The 20160-nt window shown below is 33.1% G+C and overlaps 1 protein-coding gene across 3 annotated transcripts in view; it reads right to left on the bottom strand.

The window, feature by feature from the left end:
- The window catches only part of LOC126863413 (uncharacterized), a 187644-nt gene extending 168205 nt beyond the window's left edge, over nt 1–19439 (bottom strand). For all 3 annotated transcript variants that reach the window (XR_007688858.1, XM_050613554.1, XM_050613539.1), the window contains exon 1: nt 19059–19439. Coding sequence is in view for 2 of the 3 variants with exons in the window: in XM_050613554.1 (XP_050469511.1) it covers nt 19059–19122 (64 nt within the window). In the remaining variant the exon portion in view is untranslated. The remainder of the gene's footprint in view (nt 1–19058) is intronic.
- Nucleotides 19440–20160: the final 721 nt, after the last annotated feature.

Below are 20160 nucleotides of genomic sequence, written 5' to 3'. Positions count from 1 at the left end.
TACTGTCTTGCAAACTTGTTGAATTTTTTTTCAAACTGAAGGATTTTAGTTTGTACTTTCCATAGAATTATTAACACAAAAACATAATTATATATACATACTCATTTCCTTAATTTTCCTTTCAAATTATCTTAATAACGACTATTTGCATTTAGTATATTAAATGCTACAGTAAAATCAAGTACTGTCGCGATGCAAAAACGTAAATGCGACAAAGAACATACAAATAAAGCGGATGAATGCATAATACATACAACATTTTCCGCGCGTAACATACTACATCAGCAAGCTCGACGCATTTTAAAGGCAATTTACGTATCTCGTAGTGAAACTTCGATCTTTTAAAGCACGTTTTCGAGTTTGCACCTGTGTTCGCGCGAGAATTATTCGACAACTTATAATTCACCGTGAAACTTTTACCTTTCTGTACCTTGCAAGCTACACCAGCCAGAACGCGAATATCGCGAAACGTGTCCTTTGAGATGACTGTCGAGACAAATGCGATAGTGAAACATCCAATATAATCATCGATGACACTAAAAACATACACGTATGTGTCGACCTCATATGTTTTCAATCGAGCGAACATATGTGCGTACCAAGCGTGTATATGTATGTGACATGAGGTAAATATGAGTTTAAATTGAACGTATAGCTCGAGGACATGATATTGACAAGTTGACATACGAGGATAATAAAGAACACAAAAAGGCTCTTTGAATACCATTGCTTTTTAATGTATTAATTAAGTAAACATCAAGATCACGTTAACAAGATGCAATCGTCACTTATTTACGAGCTGCTGCAGATAATTTGCATTATCAAATACTGAATGAACATAACTAATACAAAGAAGTATGTATTTGATTTCTGTTAAGCAAATACCTATTTTTCTATTCCATTTATACTTTGATAAAATAATATGTAAGTTACTTTATTTCGAAATTCACGAAATTTTCCCGTGTTATTCCACTACTTGTTTCTTAAATAAAGGTTAAAAAATAAATACATATGATAAATTTTTTAATACTCTAGAGACTCGTTATAATTTTATGTGATTAACTATAAGTGTTGAAAATTCTACAAAGATTACCAAAAATAGAAAAATGGAAGATTAGCCTAGTTCTTAAAAAATTATATATACTACAGCAGATTTGGCTATATTTCATATTTTTATTTAAAGCAGTTGCATAACATTATTTCATTCAAATACAACGTAAGATCTACAAAATTGCCTACTCATCAAACATGATAGATAAATGTGATCTATGCAATGAAAGCTACACTGTATCAGGAACTTTCTAATCGTAAGAATATGTTACTGGTGCAACGTGGGTTACATAGAAGGAAAAGGGATCTCAATTTGGTCACGTAATAGTGGAACTTCTGCATTTGGTCACTCACTCACGTATCGTGAATTCAAAAATTCTCTGTGAATGGCCAGCAACATAATCAACAATTTCATCATCGATCTTGATTAAGGCAATATGTTACACAAAATATATCCATAGAATTTGAATAGCACGTATAAATAAATTCATAAAAACGTACAAAAGCTTCTATTTAAATTCTACTAGAGTTACCTCTTAGAACTTTTTATTCAAACTAAATATTATTTTCCACAAAATTGGAATTACCAAGCATTCAGACCCTATCTCCTATTTCAACATTCCAATATCAATCCAATAATATAGATAGATAATTCTATAATTCTGTGATATAATTCTCTAATTCCTATTCGAGTAGATAACTATTTGCATCGACTAATTAAAATCCAATAAAGGTCTTAAAAGGATCTCCAACATTCTACATTTGGATTTATGCAAATCTGAGAAGAAACACATAATGTTTACATAATGTTGCAAATTGTTGCATACATTGTTATAAAAAATGTTTAATTTCGGTATAATGTCAGCGTAATAGAATACATTCGTGAAACAATAAATAACCAAAATAAAATTAAAGAGAATGATCATTTAAGTGTGTATGTATATATATATATATATATATATATATATATATATATATATATACACAGACATACATATATACATATAAACATACTTCCAAATCGCATAGCAATACGTATAGAAGTTTAAAATTAGCAAGCAACACATCACCCCATTTTCTCCCAATAGTGACTCAACCGTTCTATAATTTCAATTTCGAATATTTATAACCGACTTATTTACTACCTCATTCTTATTCATATTTGTATGGAGTTGGAACTGAGAGCGAAGAAACGAACATAAATTGCCTGTAAAAGTGGGATGTATTTAATCAACGTACAACTTGATCACCGACTTTTTCGAGAGTCACGGCGAATCATACGACTTCAGCAAGTTTCACTTATACAAGTAAGAAAATGTTAATAATCCTCATTTTTCGGGACATGTACACGGTGTATCAGAAAGTTGGAGCAAAAATATGGGTATACTCGTTATCTCTATCTGCCAAAGCAAAATATATGATGTATTCTAAAATGCATCTATATCAAGATACGACTACTTTAGTTTCTTGATACAGGTAGAAGCATATTTTAATTGATGTTACGTATTTATATCATATATGCAAATATCTTACAATAATATAATCCTGGTGTCTTTGAATCAGTTCTATAATCTATGTCAGGACAGGTGTTTGAGATCATGCAATTAACAGAGATACATAGATCCAATTCACATCTAATATTTTGCCGAGATTTTTCGAAAATTCTATACCTATATATATGTGTATTTCAAAAAATTAGAAACTTGACCAAAGAACGATGTTTCAGTTCACGGTATAAAAAGTTAACGACCATTAATTTTCTCATTGCGTGACAAAAGAGCTAATTCTACAACCAGATCCTGCCACGAGTCAACGTTATCGTTCTACGCAGTCATTCAACAATTCTCATCGCATTTTCATTCCCCACGCCCCCAGATGTCACCGTGCCCCACTGATCAATACCGATCATCCACTCACCCTTTCCATCCCCCGGGAGTCAAATCCATGTAGTAACCAATCCATCCCCATTCAAACAAGACCTTGCTACCCCTAACCCAAAAGCTCTTAGTCCAAAAAAGGGGGTCGAGAAGGTTCGAACGCCTTTGGAACACACACGACGTGCAGGCACTTACACACGTGCGTTGGAAACAAACATAGAGACAGGCAAGGAATGCTTTCTATGGCGTCACTGAATTACAGTCGCACGCTTGTGCGTGTACACGGTGAAACAGTCCGCAAGGCCAGACCACGAGATGCCTCGCGATTGGTCGTGCCGGCATCGTACGATGGTCTCGTCTCGTTATAAATAAGATCCGTTCCCTCGCCCCTCGCGACAGTCAGCCTGCTGGTCCGTATCGCTGCGTCAGCGCGTACGTTAACTAGAATACGTACGCAAGTACTTATACACATAGGGTCGTGTGCGCGCGAACGTGAGAGTACGGGGCCTGTGCACCACTATCGCACACTCGAAACAGAGACGCCGAGGTGAACGTGGCAATAGGCGCCTCGGTGCGTGCGCGACGCCAGCGCTGGCCACGTTGCGGCCCAGACGATAACACCGAGAAAGTGTATCGGGTTAATGAAACTTTCTAGCCGACGCGGTCCTTCGCCGCACCGCCACGGGTCCTTTAATCACAGCTTACGCTCGCGTGGGTGGCAACGCGCGTACCAAAGGAACGGTGTGAAACAAGACTCGTGATAGGGATAAATAATTGGCAAGGATTTAAGGTAGTGGATTTCGAGCAGTAGGATTTGATAGAGCGCGTCGTTGTTGTTTTTCGTTGTAATCGTGACCTAGTGGGAGAGATATGCGGAGGTTTTATTGGAATTTTTGAAGCACTATGGTTGGAGGCTATCGTAGTTATACGTATTTGATTGTAAGTTTATTAGACACTTGTTAGGATGAACGTTATTTAGATAACAATGCGGTAACCGGGAAATTACACACTGCAAAAATCACGAATTTATCTGGATTTTTATTTTTATCATACGATGTTGGAAGCTTTATCTTAATTATTTGGTTAATGATCGATAGTATAGAAGATAACAATTCTTTTAGACGTAAAAGTAAGGAATATCTAGAAAATTATTTTAGAAAATATTCCACGGTTAAATGGAGTAGCAACAGGCAAGGAAGCTCTGAAAATTTTAGGGAAGCTTTGAAAATTTTAGGCTACCTCTGAAAATGTCCCTGGTCTCTCGCGTCATCAATTTTTTACGCGAAGCGAGTACTCTCTCTTGGTCTTCGAGTATATGTATTGAGACAGTAATATCCACGGAAAAATGATTTAAAGGGATATACAATCAAATTTCAATATTTTTGTTCGGAAATTTCCTCTATTCACATAGGAATTACGACTAAAACTTCTGAACAACTATCACAAACGATTTCGCCACAATAAGATACACTAACAAAACTCTCCTGTATTTTATGGAAATAAATTGGCTTGCAATAAAAATGTAGACTTGTAATAATACTCTTTCTACAAAATTACATTTCGATGTTCGTCATATAATATTTGTTACATAATAATATGATAAAACTGAAAAGCTGCATATATACTTACTGTCAAGATAGTAAAAGGCTAACAAATTGTTTATTTTAATTCCCTAATATACTATTTTTTGAACTTTTCATCAAAACTTATTATGAGAAGTACGTCATATGCAACAATTTAGTGCACATATAATTAAAGCAACTTAGTTGGGAGGCATTATACTTCGAGTCATGAGTTGCTCTACGGTAATGTTTGTCAAACTTTCCTAATTGTAACTTTCTATGAAAAGTATATTTCATGTCGCGACTTGATATATTTTTGATAAAACAAAAGTAGTGAAATTTATAGAAAAATGTATTTACTTATTCCATTTTGTTCGAGTTACAGCGATCGTTATTTATTATGTTGACTTCGTGACCCCTTAATAAATTATAAAATACAATTTAATAGACGTTAATAGTGTAAAATAGGAATACCAACTACTTATTTCTGAATTCAATTTAAAATGTAAAATTGAAAATTATGGAAGTACTTTAACAAATTATATTCTTGAAAAAATTCTCTCTTGAAACATAACTTTTGGATTCCCTTTGTATACAGCAGAACAGCTATGTTAAACATAACATCTATTGCTGCAGGATCTAAAATTCTATGAGTTTTAAATTTAGTTTCGCTTTTTTTTTATTAAATTCATCCTATATGGCGGATCGATAAAATTCAAATTTCGTGTTTACGATATCTAGTATCCACATCTCATACCTTATAGTTTATATCTTACATATAACACGTGTTTTGTTACTTTTCCATCTTACAGCTTATTATTAGAAATACTGAAAATAGAGTGAGTAACAAAACAAATATATAAAAAAAAGTAACAACTAAATAATTCATTTCATTTCGCTGAAAAATTTTAAAATATTTTGAATTAAAGTAAAAGATGAGAACTGAAGAAATGCATAATATCTTGTGTATGTACTACATCTACATTATGTTAGTAACATTAAGTAACCTCTTATTTGATAAATAATTCAATAATAACACCATTTTACTGATTAATTAATTTTTCTTTCTCTCTATAATTTATTTAACCCAGAAATTACTTAATTACTTTTTTACAAAACTTTCGCCAACGTTAAGATTTGATCTTGCAATATTTCATCAAAATAAAATCTTAGCAGAAAAATTTCAACGAATGCTGGAGTAAAAACTTGCAATTTTCAGCTGAACACAATTTGCAGTTGGACAAAATTTGTTTCTACTGCACGTACATACTATTTTCATCCGAATCATGTGACTTTACAATTGTAACACATAGTGCCTCGAAATGTAATTTGCAAACGAGCGAATTGCGTGCATATTTGTAAGCAACGAAACATAAATTAATGGAATTTTATTATCATCGAATCTACAGACCACACATACTTTGCTACTTATCAGATCACGCGTTGTATGAAACTTATTTTTCAAATAATACATACAAACATTTTGAACAATTTTCAAAATCGCTAAAAGAAGATACGACATATAAAATTTTGTCTAAATTAACATACATTTATCGAATAATAAAAACAAGTGTTCATTGTATTACTCCCAATTAAATTTTCTATTTCTTTAATTCAATTCAATGGTTCCATCATATGATCTAGTATATTTCATAATTTACATAACCTTATCAGTCAATTACAGGTGGCACATAACAAATTATTATTAGATATATTATTAGATATAGATTAGATATATATTATTATATTATTAAATAATCTATGATAAAAATACACCTCACCAAATAAATCGTACCTCGTGTCATTGTTGTGTTATCGTGTAAAATGTTAAATACAATTTTAGAACTCGTTAATTATAAGACATAAATATGTATGTTCAAGAAACAAAATGTTTGAAAAGAAACTTTTATCTAAAATATTATGTAAGGTCAAATACAAGGTTCGTGAGAGTTCCCCAATAAATGTAATATAAGGAGTAGTATCCTAATACTTATGACCAACAGTGCATATCTTGTTTTGTGCAAACTGTCTGCAAAAACTGATGTGTTGCTTGACGTTATGCTTATCGCTGGTAGATATTATATATCTCGTCTAACTAGTACGTCATATATCATATTTCGTTTGTTATTCGCAACATATACACTCATACGTTCATATGATATATGTAACGATATAATATATTAATAAGCCTCTTCGTAATCTAATTTTTTATGACTTCGATTAGAATGACGGCTGAAACTCGCGATTTGTAGGCGAAATTACGCTCGGCTAACGATAACAGCAAAAAATCAACAGCACGATATCCGCTTAATTCGCAAACAGAACGCGCGATAACACCGTGGAAACGTGTCAGAGGAATGAAATCATTTGCGTCACAATGGATGTTCCTTATCACTCAAGCTCCGTTTCTGCAGACTAAACATAGACGACCATATCCGGAGATACGTAATCCGCGTTACGTACGAGAGTAGTTATCTATTTTGTTGGTGTATCAATACTTCCGATACTACAGTATATTTCTTATCCGCGGAATAGGAACTGCTAATGAGAATATACGAACGTGAATGAACTTACAATGAATGGAATTTGTCACCTCTATAGTATGGTAAATGAATTTCTGCTACAATATTTAACTCATTCACACGGGGAATAATAGAGTAACCCGGAATTTAGAAGGGACAGTAGAAGATTTAGCAAATAAGGGATGAAAATAATTATTGAGAAGAAGAGAATAAGTATACCAAAAAATAATTTTTGTTTCGTATAAAATTATTGTTTTAGAAAATTATTTTCTATAGAATAATAATTACTTCTCCAACGTCAGGATTTCTTGCATTCCTAATGTCAGGTATACAAAATATACAATTCTGATTTTTCACTTAAGATAGAAAACGTCTAGCATATATTATACTTCAAGGCTTAATGCGAGGATTTTTGTGTTGCAATATGAAAGGATTAAATGGAATATCTTTTTTTATCATTAACGGTCATTACTTTTATACACTTAAATCGTACACCTAAATAAAAATTCAAGGTTAAAATTAATACCAAAACGATAGAAGTGTACAATATAAACTATGTAGTTACAAACGAGTTATGATTTAGCTTCTCAGAAATCAAATTGATCGATTTAAAGATATCTCAATTTCGTTATCCGGATACGTAATTACTGTTAAACTTTTTAAGAAAGTGAATTATTTACTTCCATAAATTTATTTATTATGAAAAATTGCATAAACTAAAATCGAAGGAAACACTTAACACACTTTTGTTTACATTTAAATACATAAAACTAATCAATGTAACTTCTTAGTACTTAAATTTACAATAGAATTTCATTTATTTGAATGAAATTTTAGTCACTGTTCGATTAAATGAATTTCTACTTATCAAATCTATTTACCTAGAAGACTAAATCTACTTATTCGAGTGAATGAATTTATTGTATGATTGACTAAATCTACTTATCTGAACGTGAATTTCTACTATATAAATGAAAAATCACGAGCAGTAGGAAAACTCAGTAAATCGTACTTTATGAACTCCAGTTCTATAAACCGCTTCTCTCAACAGGTTCGTATAAACAGAGTATTACCGACGATCTAAAATTAAATAGTAAGGAAACGAAAACTAAATTCATAGTGAAACTATCAGCAATACCGATAACAGGAAAAATGTTAATTTACCGTAAGTTTGCGTAAACAGCGCGCGTGTAGTTGCCAAAATCAACAATTTTTCCTACGCTGCAGAAAATCATAATTTTATTGATATTTATGCATCGATACATCTTCTTACGAAACGCTTTATACCAAATCCATTAGCAAACATATTCAGTCTGGACAAAAAGTATATATGATACATCAGCAAATAAATTTCACTAAAATCATGGAGTATATGTACATACGTACGTCCCAGCGATAAAATCATAACGTAATAATAATAACTTCGGCTACATGTGAGTCTTGTATACTCGATTACAAGTCTAATGTAATTGATGAACACGAGGATGCATTAGGTTAATTAAATTGGTTAATAATCTGATAATGATACACAAGAGGCTGTAGATATCGTGTTACGAACGTTATCAAGAATACAGATGATACCAAAACACTCTTGGGATTGGTAATTCGATGACAATCTTAGAATGAAATATGTACCTCCATAAGTGGTATCGAACTTTCTATATCATTGTTCTGGCGATTCTTATTAAGGATTACTCATTTCTTTCTATACCCGTTTTTTCCAACATCAATAATATTTATCAATGACAGTTATTTTACAAAATAATTTTATAAAATAGTGACTAAATACAATATATGTATTTTGTAATTGAGGTAATTATGCACAAAAGGGGGATTCAACTTAAGTTTTGTTGGATTTCGGATATCTTGTAGAAGGCAGGATCCTGAGTAACATGCACTTTATCCGAGATGTAGGGCGATCGTGGAAACTTATGACAAAAAGAAAAATGGTACTTGTTAGATTTACTCCAATACAAGTGGTTAAAAATAAAATTGCATGTACATTTGCACAGGATTGCGATCCTAATAATGGTAAGATATGGTTAGATTAGATTTCATTAGCTTCAAGGCGGAGCCCATCAGACCCCCCAAAAGATTTAATCTAATTTTTGAACCATGATCGTCCCACGCCTCGGTCAAAGTATATGTTACACTGAAATTTCCTGTCTACAACATATCTCAAGCTTAAGGTCATTGAACTTGGGATCCCTCTTGCGCGATAATTACCGTAATTTATAATTCTTGTAATTGCAGTTTTCACAAACATTATAATCAGTTATATTATATTAAAGTTCTATTGTTTACGAAAAAATTAACTTCTCGAAATATGTCAAGCTTAAAATTCTAAAAATAATAAAGAAATTACTAAAAGTGTCAGACACTGAAATTTCACGCTTCCGTATCCCAGGATTTACGTACGGCCTGTATCAAAATATCTTTACAGCTATTCGAAATGCCAAAGTTCCTCCAAGTTTGTACGGATTACAAGCCAAAATAGTAGCCGACAATGGACTGGCGAAATGAAATTTAAATATCTATCGAGGGGAATGCGAATTAATTAAAATATTCGATACGATCGACATGTTTATTAGATGAAACTTGTGGCATGAAAATTCCGTGGAATGTTCTCATCCAATTATGAAACGAACAATACCGCGTTGTTTTGTACTAAGACGAGCACTAAGCACGCGTCATGAACCATTTTCGTTCTCTCTTTATACAACGATCGAACGATCGACGATGGCAAGGCGACGCGACTAATTTATTGGAAGAATGTCGTAACTGACTGCAAACAAAACTATTGACGTTTGCTCCAGGAAATTGCATCTGGCGATGTAATTTTAAACTAGAAATCAGAGTGGACGTTCCCGTGAATTTATTCGACCGTTTTCATCCACCTCCGAAATGTTGCAACATTTGCGAGCTTTCGAAACCAACTTTCCTGCATTTATATCTCACCAGCCACGTTTGAAAGGTAAAAATAAACAGAATGTCGAGCAAGATATCATGATTGAAAATGTAATAGTACCATTCCGAATAATCATGATGACTTTTTGCCTTTTCAACGTACCCCGTTAATACAGGTGAAACAATAAACCAATACAATTTCCGCGAATCAAATTGTAGATACGAAATCGTTAGTATTGAATAATACATTAATAAGATTTTACGGATATCAAATATTCAGGAGCGTGTATTTCTTTATTCGAAAGATATTGAAAAGTTTCAAAGTAAAAGAATCAACCGATATTTCAAAAGATACTAAAAAATGTACCATAATAATAATGAACGTAATTGAGATTTACTAGAAAATTACGAAATTAGATCGGTTAGAAAATTACAGAGATAAAATCTGGTACAAAATAATTCAACTACAAAAGTAAAATACTTGTATGAAAAGTTCATGTTCCATTACATAATTGAACTCGAAAATATTCATTTGGATAAAGAGATGCAATGAATATCTTACTGCCTTATTATAGTAACATAACTATGCTATGAATTAGTAATTTTATTTCTCAAAAGTGAGCACATTTTCTATTCAGAAATTATTATGAGAACTATCATCTAGTATTTACTGCAATTTATCTTTCAGAACTCTGACATCTCCTTATAGTTACATTCCTTCAAATATTCACGAGCAATAATCATCAAAAATCCATTTTTTAGTATTAAATTAAATTTCCACAAGCATTTCAAGGTTCAACAGAAAAGGGAAGATCCAGATTCAAAGAAAGAGGAAGAATTATTATTAAATATATGTCTAAAATTTTATCTTCGAGTTTTAAAAATTATACATGTTTAAATATCTTTTAAAGCGATTTTCGTGATATTAAAAAAATCTACTTGATCAACTCTAGATTTTATGTACATCTTTAACGCATGTATTGTTATAAACCTTGCTAGAATTAATTCAAAATCTCTTACTTTTTCATTTCTCCAATCGACAAAAAATACAAAAAGATAAAGATTATTATTTTAGTTAGACTCCAAAATATCGTCACGTTTTTAATTAACGACCTTCTCCTTTTATTTTGCTACTTCTACTTATTATAGCCGAACTCATCCTAATTAAAAATCTACTTTTCTCTATCTTAACTAAGCAGATCGAAATTATGGAAACTATAAAAAGACATTTCTCTTTCGCGCTTCAACAAATTATTGATTAACCAAATGATAAAAAAACTGGTCCCAAATCCTAGACAATTGTATTTTCTTTAGAAAAACATTAGGTAAAATACATGGCTATTGTTAATTCATTCGTCGTCATCATCATATTAATTAATTTACCAATTAAACAAAATTCAACTTTAAAAGTGTATAAATATGTAAGTATATTCCAGGCTGTAAATACTCTTCAAATTTGAATATTTCATTCAAGAAAATTTATGAATATTATTAAGATATAGATAAATATATATAATAAATATGTGGAAAATTTCAACAAACACAAATTGTATAGTTTTGTTGCGAAAGATGCCGAAACACCACAGCTTGCAGCAGAAGAACGTCTTAATCGAGCACGTTAATTAAAATCACTGATCACATTAATTAAATACTGTAACGACGATCAGTAATTTTAATGTCCGGATCAGCAACAATATCCGGCGTGCAACTGACACATGACGTCTATTATCTTTGGCACACTAGACAAAACAATGATGATAACGTTGTCATCTCCCGCATCAGAATCGGATACTCTTTGACCTGACGTCGCCTCTGGCATGTATTTAACAGCAATAACAACAATAACGAAGATAACGTTGTACGGGCTCGAACAAGTCGAGTACGGATAACCTTTCCATTAGGGTAAATTACAAACCGGCCGTGAGAGATAATGGTCCAGCAAGCATTTTCGTTTTCGAGCAAAAATCGAAATGGAGGAAAAAATTCGAAAAATCAGAAACCACGATGGAACACATGTATCAACGGCATTAAATTAAGCTTTCAAAGGGCGATTCTGCAAAATGGAGCGACAAATTGTTTCCGCTACTACCATCGTTACAAAACGCGATTGCTTTTAATTAAAATTAAAAGCATTCGTCACATATCTCTACAATCGTGAATTCGTCTTTCTTTCACTGACTCTGGAATTTTTTTCGTTGGCATTTTTCATCTTGTTACCTTTTCGCTTCCATCAACCCTGAATCGCTTGAAATATGACAAATACACTTTCATCGCTTTACAACTGATTTAGAATGATTCATTTTACGAAGTTTAGTGATACGTGAATGGAAATAAAAAATGCAACAATCTTTTATTCGTGAATTTTTATAATACGAAAGTATGTTTCGTCAGTAACTTTAAAATAATTACGATCAGTGTGACGTTTGTCTTTCAAAAGGCAAATCTCTTAATAACGAAATATTAGCAAACATTTTTTAAACAAATAGGCTATTTTTGCAAGCAGATCGTGAGATATGTAAAAATCAATAATCGTCGATAAAATCTAACGGATGCAGATGTCAGTTTCGAAGCTCACTTGTTATCAGATTTTCAGCTCCAACGAGTTAATATTTCGCTGAAATAAAGCGTAACACTTTTACAAATCGCAAGTGGAGATCACAGTAAAACTCGTTTCGCTCATTATAATAAACTACTAAAATTACTAAAACTGCTAGAAATAATTTCTTTCTAATACTGTGAAAGTTATTGCAGAGATCCATTCTTCAAAGCTTCTGTAAAGTTTATCACAAAATACTACTCCACAGACCTTAAAATGTCGAAAACTATTTATATTCTGACTATGTTCAAGAATCTAAATCAACCATTGTAGCGTTTCCCTGTAATCCTCCCTATATAGCAAGCTACGATCCACTAAAGATAAAAAAGAAAAGTCACTTATTGAATCGAGTAATCTCAAATAGTATGTATCAAGATAGTATCTTATCACTGAGGGAACGTTTTCTTTTTATCGAAGATTCACGAATCAATAACCGCTAATCGATTCATTGTACGCGATAATTTGCAAGGGGTTTAAATTTCTCGTCTGTCGCACTTAAAATGACCGACATACGAACGAGTCTTTTTGCAGTTCTTGGCTCCGCTCGACACCTCGACAAAACAGATGGATGACCCTGCCAACAAACGACCCTGCTTTTCGGCTGCCAAAAACTTTCCTGGTCTTGCGACTTCCCTCTCGAAATGATCGGGTTGCATGTACGAACTCACGTTAATTATGAGGCTCGGTATCGAACTGCAACGTCTTCCTACAATTTATCGCAAATCAACGTAAAACTGCTTTTTACAAGCAGTCTTTAGACCGAATACTTTATTTCAATAGTCGAACGATGAAACGATCTCAAACTATATCCATGAATCGTATTTATTATTAAATTATGAATTATTAATTCCAAACATAGATAAAGAAAATGTTTACCCTTTACATATTATTAAGCAATGATCTTGTTAGCAAAGAGAATAAGAAAAGCGTAAAATTTGGAATGTTAGAAAATTTAGAAAATTCGTAAAGATAAATTGGATTAATTGCTACTCCAATTACAATTCATGTAGAAAAATCAAATACCATTGAGGTTCGCGAAACTTTAATTGTATTGATAAATCAATTACTTCGGAGATACTGAATTGTCGCTTTTATTACTTAAAATGCAATTGGAATTAATAACGGTGTACGACTATAAAACGATTTAATTTTATTAATATTCAATTGCATTCAGAGTCTACGACCGAAGGAATATTTCAATTTACTTTAGCTCTGATTTAATTGTCATCCAATCAATTGGTCACTCCTATCGGAATTAATAATTATAATATAGAGTGAACCTTCGAAAGTATTAAATTAAACGCGATTCAAATCACAGAGATAGAATTTAAATATTCCCAAGTACTTGTTACTTAAATCATATGGAATTTTAATTAATCGAATAAACATTTACACCGAATTTAAACAGTCTCGCAAAATCTCATAGAAATAACAAAATGTTAACAGTACTCCAAAATCAATTTCATAGATGTCTCTATTTACAAAACGTTAACGAACTACCATCGAAATTTTTAATCAAATTTATCGCGTTTCGATTAAATTTAAAAAAAATGAACAAAATAGCATTTAAAAAAAGAGAGAGAGAGAAGAATGAATCAAGTAACATCCAATTAATGGATAAACCGTATGATCCAATAATTTTTTATACCAATAACGAATTTTTAACGGTACTCAAACATTAATTTCATAAATACTTTAGCTTACAAAACGTTTACAAACTACCATCGAAACGTAAATCAAATCTATCGCGTCTCGATTAAATTTGAGAAAAAAGGAAAAAAAAAGGAACTAACAAACTACAGTGCTAAAAAAGGGGGAGTCCTGAATGAAGTAACATTCAATAAATAGATAACAACTGGATCGTCCCAACGGAATCGCAGCTCGAGTTTCTGGTCAATCAAAAAAGCAGATGAACAGGGCCGATACAATCGACGCCCGTTTAAAATCAACAGATCGAGACCAGTGCCGCGTACTTCCGAGTACATTGTTTTCCATATTCACCAGAGAATTCTCGCGCGTTGATTGCGGTACAAAAGGTAAACGAAAAGTAAAAGTCGACGAATGAAATTGCACGAAACGAAAGGGAGAGAGAGTACGCAAGCGAATGAAACAAGACTAGCAAAAAAGAAAAAAACGCGGGTTCTGGACCAGTAAGCCGACCGATGGTGGTTGTTGTGTCGTTATTTACGGTTATAATTGAAGGGGCCAAGTTTCGATACTACGAGAGAACTTCTCGACTTTGGATTAAGGTATAAAGTCAGCTAACAGTGGTCGAATCGTGAAAGATGCAGAGACTACGAAAACTATACCGATACCTTGCTCCTCCCTAACGAACACTGTGCGAAGGAATCCTCTTAATGTGATCACACTGCTCGTATTCTACCTTATCCTAGCCATAATCGTAATCTGAATTTAAAGCGATGTCTCTATAAGACCTGAATTTCGTAAATACGCGTACTCATTGGTTCTTTATACGCTGATTTTCTTTCGAATGAACTTTAGGCCCGGTGAACTCTTTTCGACTGAAAGGTTCGGTAATTAATCGTAGAGAAAACGGTTTAAATCTAAATCTAAACGAACAGGCTAAAGCTGAAACGCGAACAGGATCAAAAAAGATGATGAGCCTTCATAGATATACAATCGTATCAACGAAATAGAAATCGAGTTACTTCGATCGCTATCACTTTCTTCTATATAGGGTGTTCAGCATCTGATAATACTTTCAATGCACAGATTATGCAAGTAAGAAATTACAAGAACTGCTTCCCATAAAAGACGTAAAAAAGTAATTCGATTTTCAAGAGCTCGTTAATTTAAACTATTGTTATCAGTTACTCGAAAATCTTTATCCTCTTCCCACTTAACAAGACTAATTAATTAACTCATGAAATTGAATCTTAGATTTTCAGTTATCTGATAATAGAATCACTTTAGCAAATTTTAATATATACTATTATATCGATTTCGAAACAGAAATTACTTTCCAATAATTATTTTAAATGACCGTCGACATATCTATTGCGTACACCACGATTATTATTTATTACGATTATTTATTAAAGGACTTATACTACAATTAAATATATGATTCATGTATGTACATAGTCGGAAATTTTTAATTTACTCCTTCAATTAATATCGAATGTCTTTGTATGAATTTCAAAATCTTTATCGGACAAATACTTTAGAAATTAAACAAACATTAATTACTATTGAGCAATAGTGACAGAAGTGAGCGTGTATTCTAAATAAAAAATTACGAAATTTTTAAAAATTCATTCATAATAGTATCTGAAAAATGACTTCTTACTATTTACCATAGATAACGAGGAAATTCGATTAGGAGCGAAGATTTATAATACCTTTAACAGTACTCTCCCATACGTTTATTATTACGCTACTTTCCTTCGTCATAATATCATTGTACTGCTACACGACTTGTTTCTGAGAGTTATTACTTCCTACTCCCATCAGAACGAGGAATTGTAATTTCTTTTCCTCGCAAACAAAGAAAAATTCGATTACAGAGGGTTAACGATATAAAAGCAGCAGCATGGAAATGCATTTCAACGGTGGCGGGAGTGAAAATAACGTGATGCCATTTCGCATTCCGCGAATAGCGAGTTCTCGCGGAAGAAGAGAGATACTGATGACCGGACATCCGTCTATCTTGGGCGTGCACGTATACCTACGCGGCTGGTTACGAAAGGAGAACTTAAACTCGATGGAATGCATGGCGAGAAACCGGCTCTCCTCGTGTGAGAGAACGGTCTGTGAAGAAAAAGAGGCTGAGAATGTTTTTGATATGCGACCATTTTCTGCATGGATTCGAGAAAACCTTGACACGCAGTTTTGTCATTGTGTATATGGAATAGCGATGGAATCGATCAGAACAATTGTCATCGTTGACCTCTTGTATTAAGGTGGAGAATCGACACCTGCCATTCGGGTCATTGTTGTGCAGCGTCGTTCTCTTCATACATTAATTAATTTTTTTGATTCTGCGTAACTATCACGTAATATTATATAAACAGATTGGAACAAAAAGCAATGTGTATATTGAGTACCGAATTTCAGGTTTAACGAACGCAAAACACAGAACACATTAAATTTTTTATTAAGATCAGATATAATAACTTCATTCACAAATGTGTAGTCCTTTTCTGCTCTTATACGAAATGTGATAATTGATTATCAAGGAAATCAAGGAATGTTTAATTTATTAAAATTTTGTATTCATGTAAAAGGATTCATTTTGTATTCAGAAATTTACAAAAATCATTTACAATAATTATAACAAAATTATGAATGAAAAATTATGTGTCGACTTGCACGATGTTCTAATTTAAATCACTCTATTGAAATAATTTTCAATAAGTTAGAAAGCTTTGAGAAGTATACTTGAAATATGAATGTGACTTAAAATAACAAATATGGTAGAAAACATAATACACACAAATGTCAATAGTGAATGAAACAATGATCGAAAAACGCGATGGATTTACATACTAGATATAAAACGTACAAAAAAAATACCTAATCTTAGTCTGCATAATTGCAGTTTTTATTACAATATTTAACATAAGAGTCCTGTAACAACTAAAATTATAAACAAAATAATACATCTTAATAATTTGAATAACCTTTTCCAAGTTATTTCTGTCTTTGTTCTGTGCGTATATTTTTAGATTTTAACAAAATGAGAAAATTGTGTAAAATAGAAAATACACATACAGGAAGTATAATTTAACCCTGAGCATCTGCTCATGATCTTACTTTATAGTTAATGCTAAAAATAGCCTAAGAACTCCTGTGCAGCATAATACATACTGACGGTTTTAAGTTGACTTTTAATAGATCCATATAGACTTACGTAAGTAATAATCGTGGGATAAGTTGTTCTTTATGATACAAAATGATAAATTAAAAGACATAAAATATTCGTTTCTTCCTATTTTTAGTGTTCCGAATTTCATTACCGAATTTTAATTTCGACTGACTAAAATTCGTTTGAATTCAAATCGCAAAAATTCTAATTCTCAAGTGTAAGTGTCTTATTCTATGTACACATTGCTAAACAGTGTTGCTAAAGTGAATCTATGTCATTCTGAAGGAAGATAATTTGCTATATCAATGATTTAAAGCCATAATTTCCAGAATCAAATCTTGTATGAATTAAACATTATCATCCTATAAATGATTCATCAAACATACACCTTAATTATCATCTGGTTTTCAGAACAAATTTCAAAGCAATGTGTGAAAAACACTACGATCTTCCTTGATTTATGTAATTACTGTGGAAAACGTTTGACAACCGGCTTGTTCGAAAATTCCAAGGACTGAGTCAGTCCCATCGCTATACGCTGCTAAGGTAAGGCCAGGCGCACGCCCATCCGGTCGTCCAATCAGCGACTGCGACGTCATCTCGTACGATGTAACGGAGAGACTCACCCACGTGGTAAGAGCATCGTGTTATTTTAGTATCGCACCACGAGAAAATCTAATTGCACGATCCTGTTCTCAAACGATCATTCTAGAATTTCACGCCATGCGTGTTTCACTCTTTATGCGATCGTAAATACCGTTTTCGAATGAAATTAAGTACAGTTTTTTATTTCACATTATATTTACTCATAAAAATCAAACCATTGACGTTAATAAAATACAAACGCATCGCGACTGCACGTCACAACATATGCTGTTGATTTTCAATTCGCTGCAGCTATATTTCGTTTAATTGACCAATTAGGCATCACAGAAAAAAAAGAACATACATCAACTTTTTTCTTTGTTAATATCACCCATCGATATTATCATTTCAATTTATAATCGATCTTATAAGTATTTTTAATAAAGAAGTTCAATCCTTTAAATAACGTAGAAACTTGTGAATGAAATACATTGATATCGTTATAAAGAGATAATAAAATCGTCCTCGATGATGAAGTCGTAAATTGGACTATTTACGCGATTGATAAGTTACGCAGGCAGATGTGTCTGATTGAATGAAATCAAGGACACAGTGAACGCTGTGTAGGTCAGTTAATGGTTTAGTCACCAGAGGCAGCGTATGTAAACAAATTTACGAATTCATACGCAATAGCTCGTACGAGATCTCACAGGCGGCTATTATAATTACACTCGCAAAACACGTCAGAAATAGAGCGAAAATATCTAAAGATAGAACACTAACGCCGCCTCCAATGTCCCCGTCTAACGTTTCGAATCTAGCTATTCGATCATCGAATTTCGATCAGTAAAATGTTTCCTCGGATACGAAAATTATGCCGCCATTACTTTCAATATATCACGCTAGGTCGACTGTTGCGAAAAATCAAATTCTTCAAACATAAATATACACACACCTTTCCCTCAAAATACCACCGTTATTGCATTCAACAGCACGTATAGAGTTTGACTGTTCGATCGAGATTTCGTTGACCGAAACTGAGATAATCTTGTTGTCCGCGATACCATACGTAAAGAGTATTTTAGACTTTCTGCTGAGAAATCACACGAAAGATACGTAAAAGTTACTCACGAGAGTAGAACGCAGTGACGAGTAAGGCAAGCCAAGACAGCTGTTTCTCCATAAGTTTTCTCATTTCTAGACTTCTTCGACGACAGTTTGTTTCACAGGTTCTGTTTCACTCAGACGAGGTCGTAGCGAAAAACGCGAATGCAACTGACTCGTACACGAGAGCAAAAGTGTTTTCGAAACGCTAACACACGATAGTGTAGAACGAGCGTGTTTCCTCGAAAGGTTAAATAGAATGCAAAGAACGTGTCACACGCACGTTGTTTCAGTTTCTCCGATACCGTAAAATGTTATTCTTAACTCACGAATACCAGTCAATGAACACGTAATCACAGTACGACCCGTACTTCGCAACCGGTAGTGCACAACTGACTCTGAGAATGCATTTTGGCGGCAGCAAGCTTTAAAGGCGCTCGTTGAGTGCGCGTGCGCGCACCGCTCACGCCACCGGCTTGTTTGGTGGGGTATTGAGACTACTTCTTTCTCTTTCGCTATAGCTCTGCGATGTTTTGCCGAACTATGTATGTTAATGCCGGTGTCGTTACTCATTGCAGCTTACAGCTTTCGTAGCAGGCTGTGCAAGCTCATTAATCGAAAGCCTTTTCAGAACAACGACAAAGCAGGACCTTGTGTTCTGCCGAGAATGGAATTTAATTAAGAACATGCTTTCATTGTCGATGGACAATAGTGATGGGTAATTAGCGGATTTAGGTGGAATACCAACACGTCTGGGTGTTTACGTATGCAACGGGTGTCCCTGATAATCGTGATGATACAATACGCATCAGATGAAACGTTACGACCATGGGTATCGATCGCAATAAAGTCCTAATTAATGATTGTTTAATTATAACATTAAGTTTTATATAGTTAACCACGTTGTTTCCTGAAAATTGTTGTCATATTATATAATGTAGCGTATAGCATTTATAATTTATTTTTCTCTACTAATTGGACCAATTATTTCACGATACTTACGCTTTATATTTTTGCTATTATGATACTCCATCAAAAAATCATCTATTAAAGAATTATCCATAATTGTCTTTTTAATACTTCGCTTTTACATGCACAAAAAAGAAATCTTTTTACATACCGCATGGTT

This window comes from Bombus huntii, chromosome 1, assembly GCF_024542735.1.
Source record: "Bombus huntii isolate Logan2020A chromosome 1, iyBomHunt1.1, whole genome shotgun sequence".
Lineage (NCBI taxonomy): Eukaryota > Metazoa > Arthropoda > Insecta > Hymenoptera > Apidae > Bombus > Bombus huntii.
The sequence above is the reverse complement of the archived record's forward strand: the minus strand, read 5'-3'. Positions and strand labels throughout refer to the sequence as shown.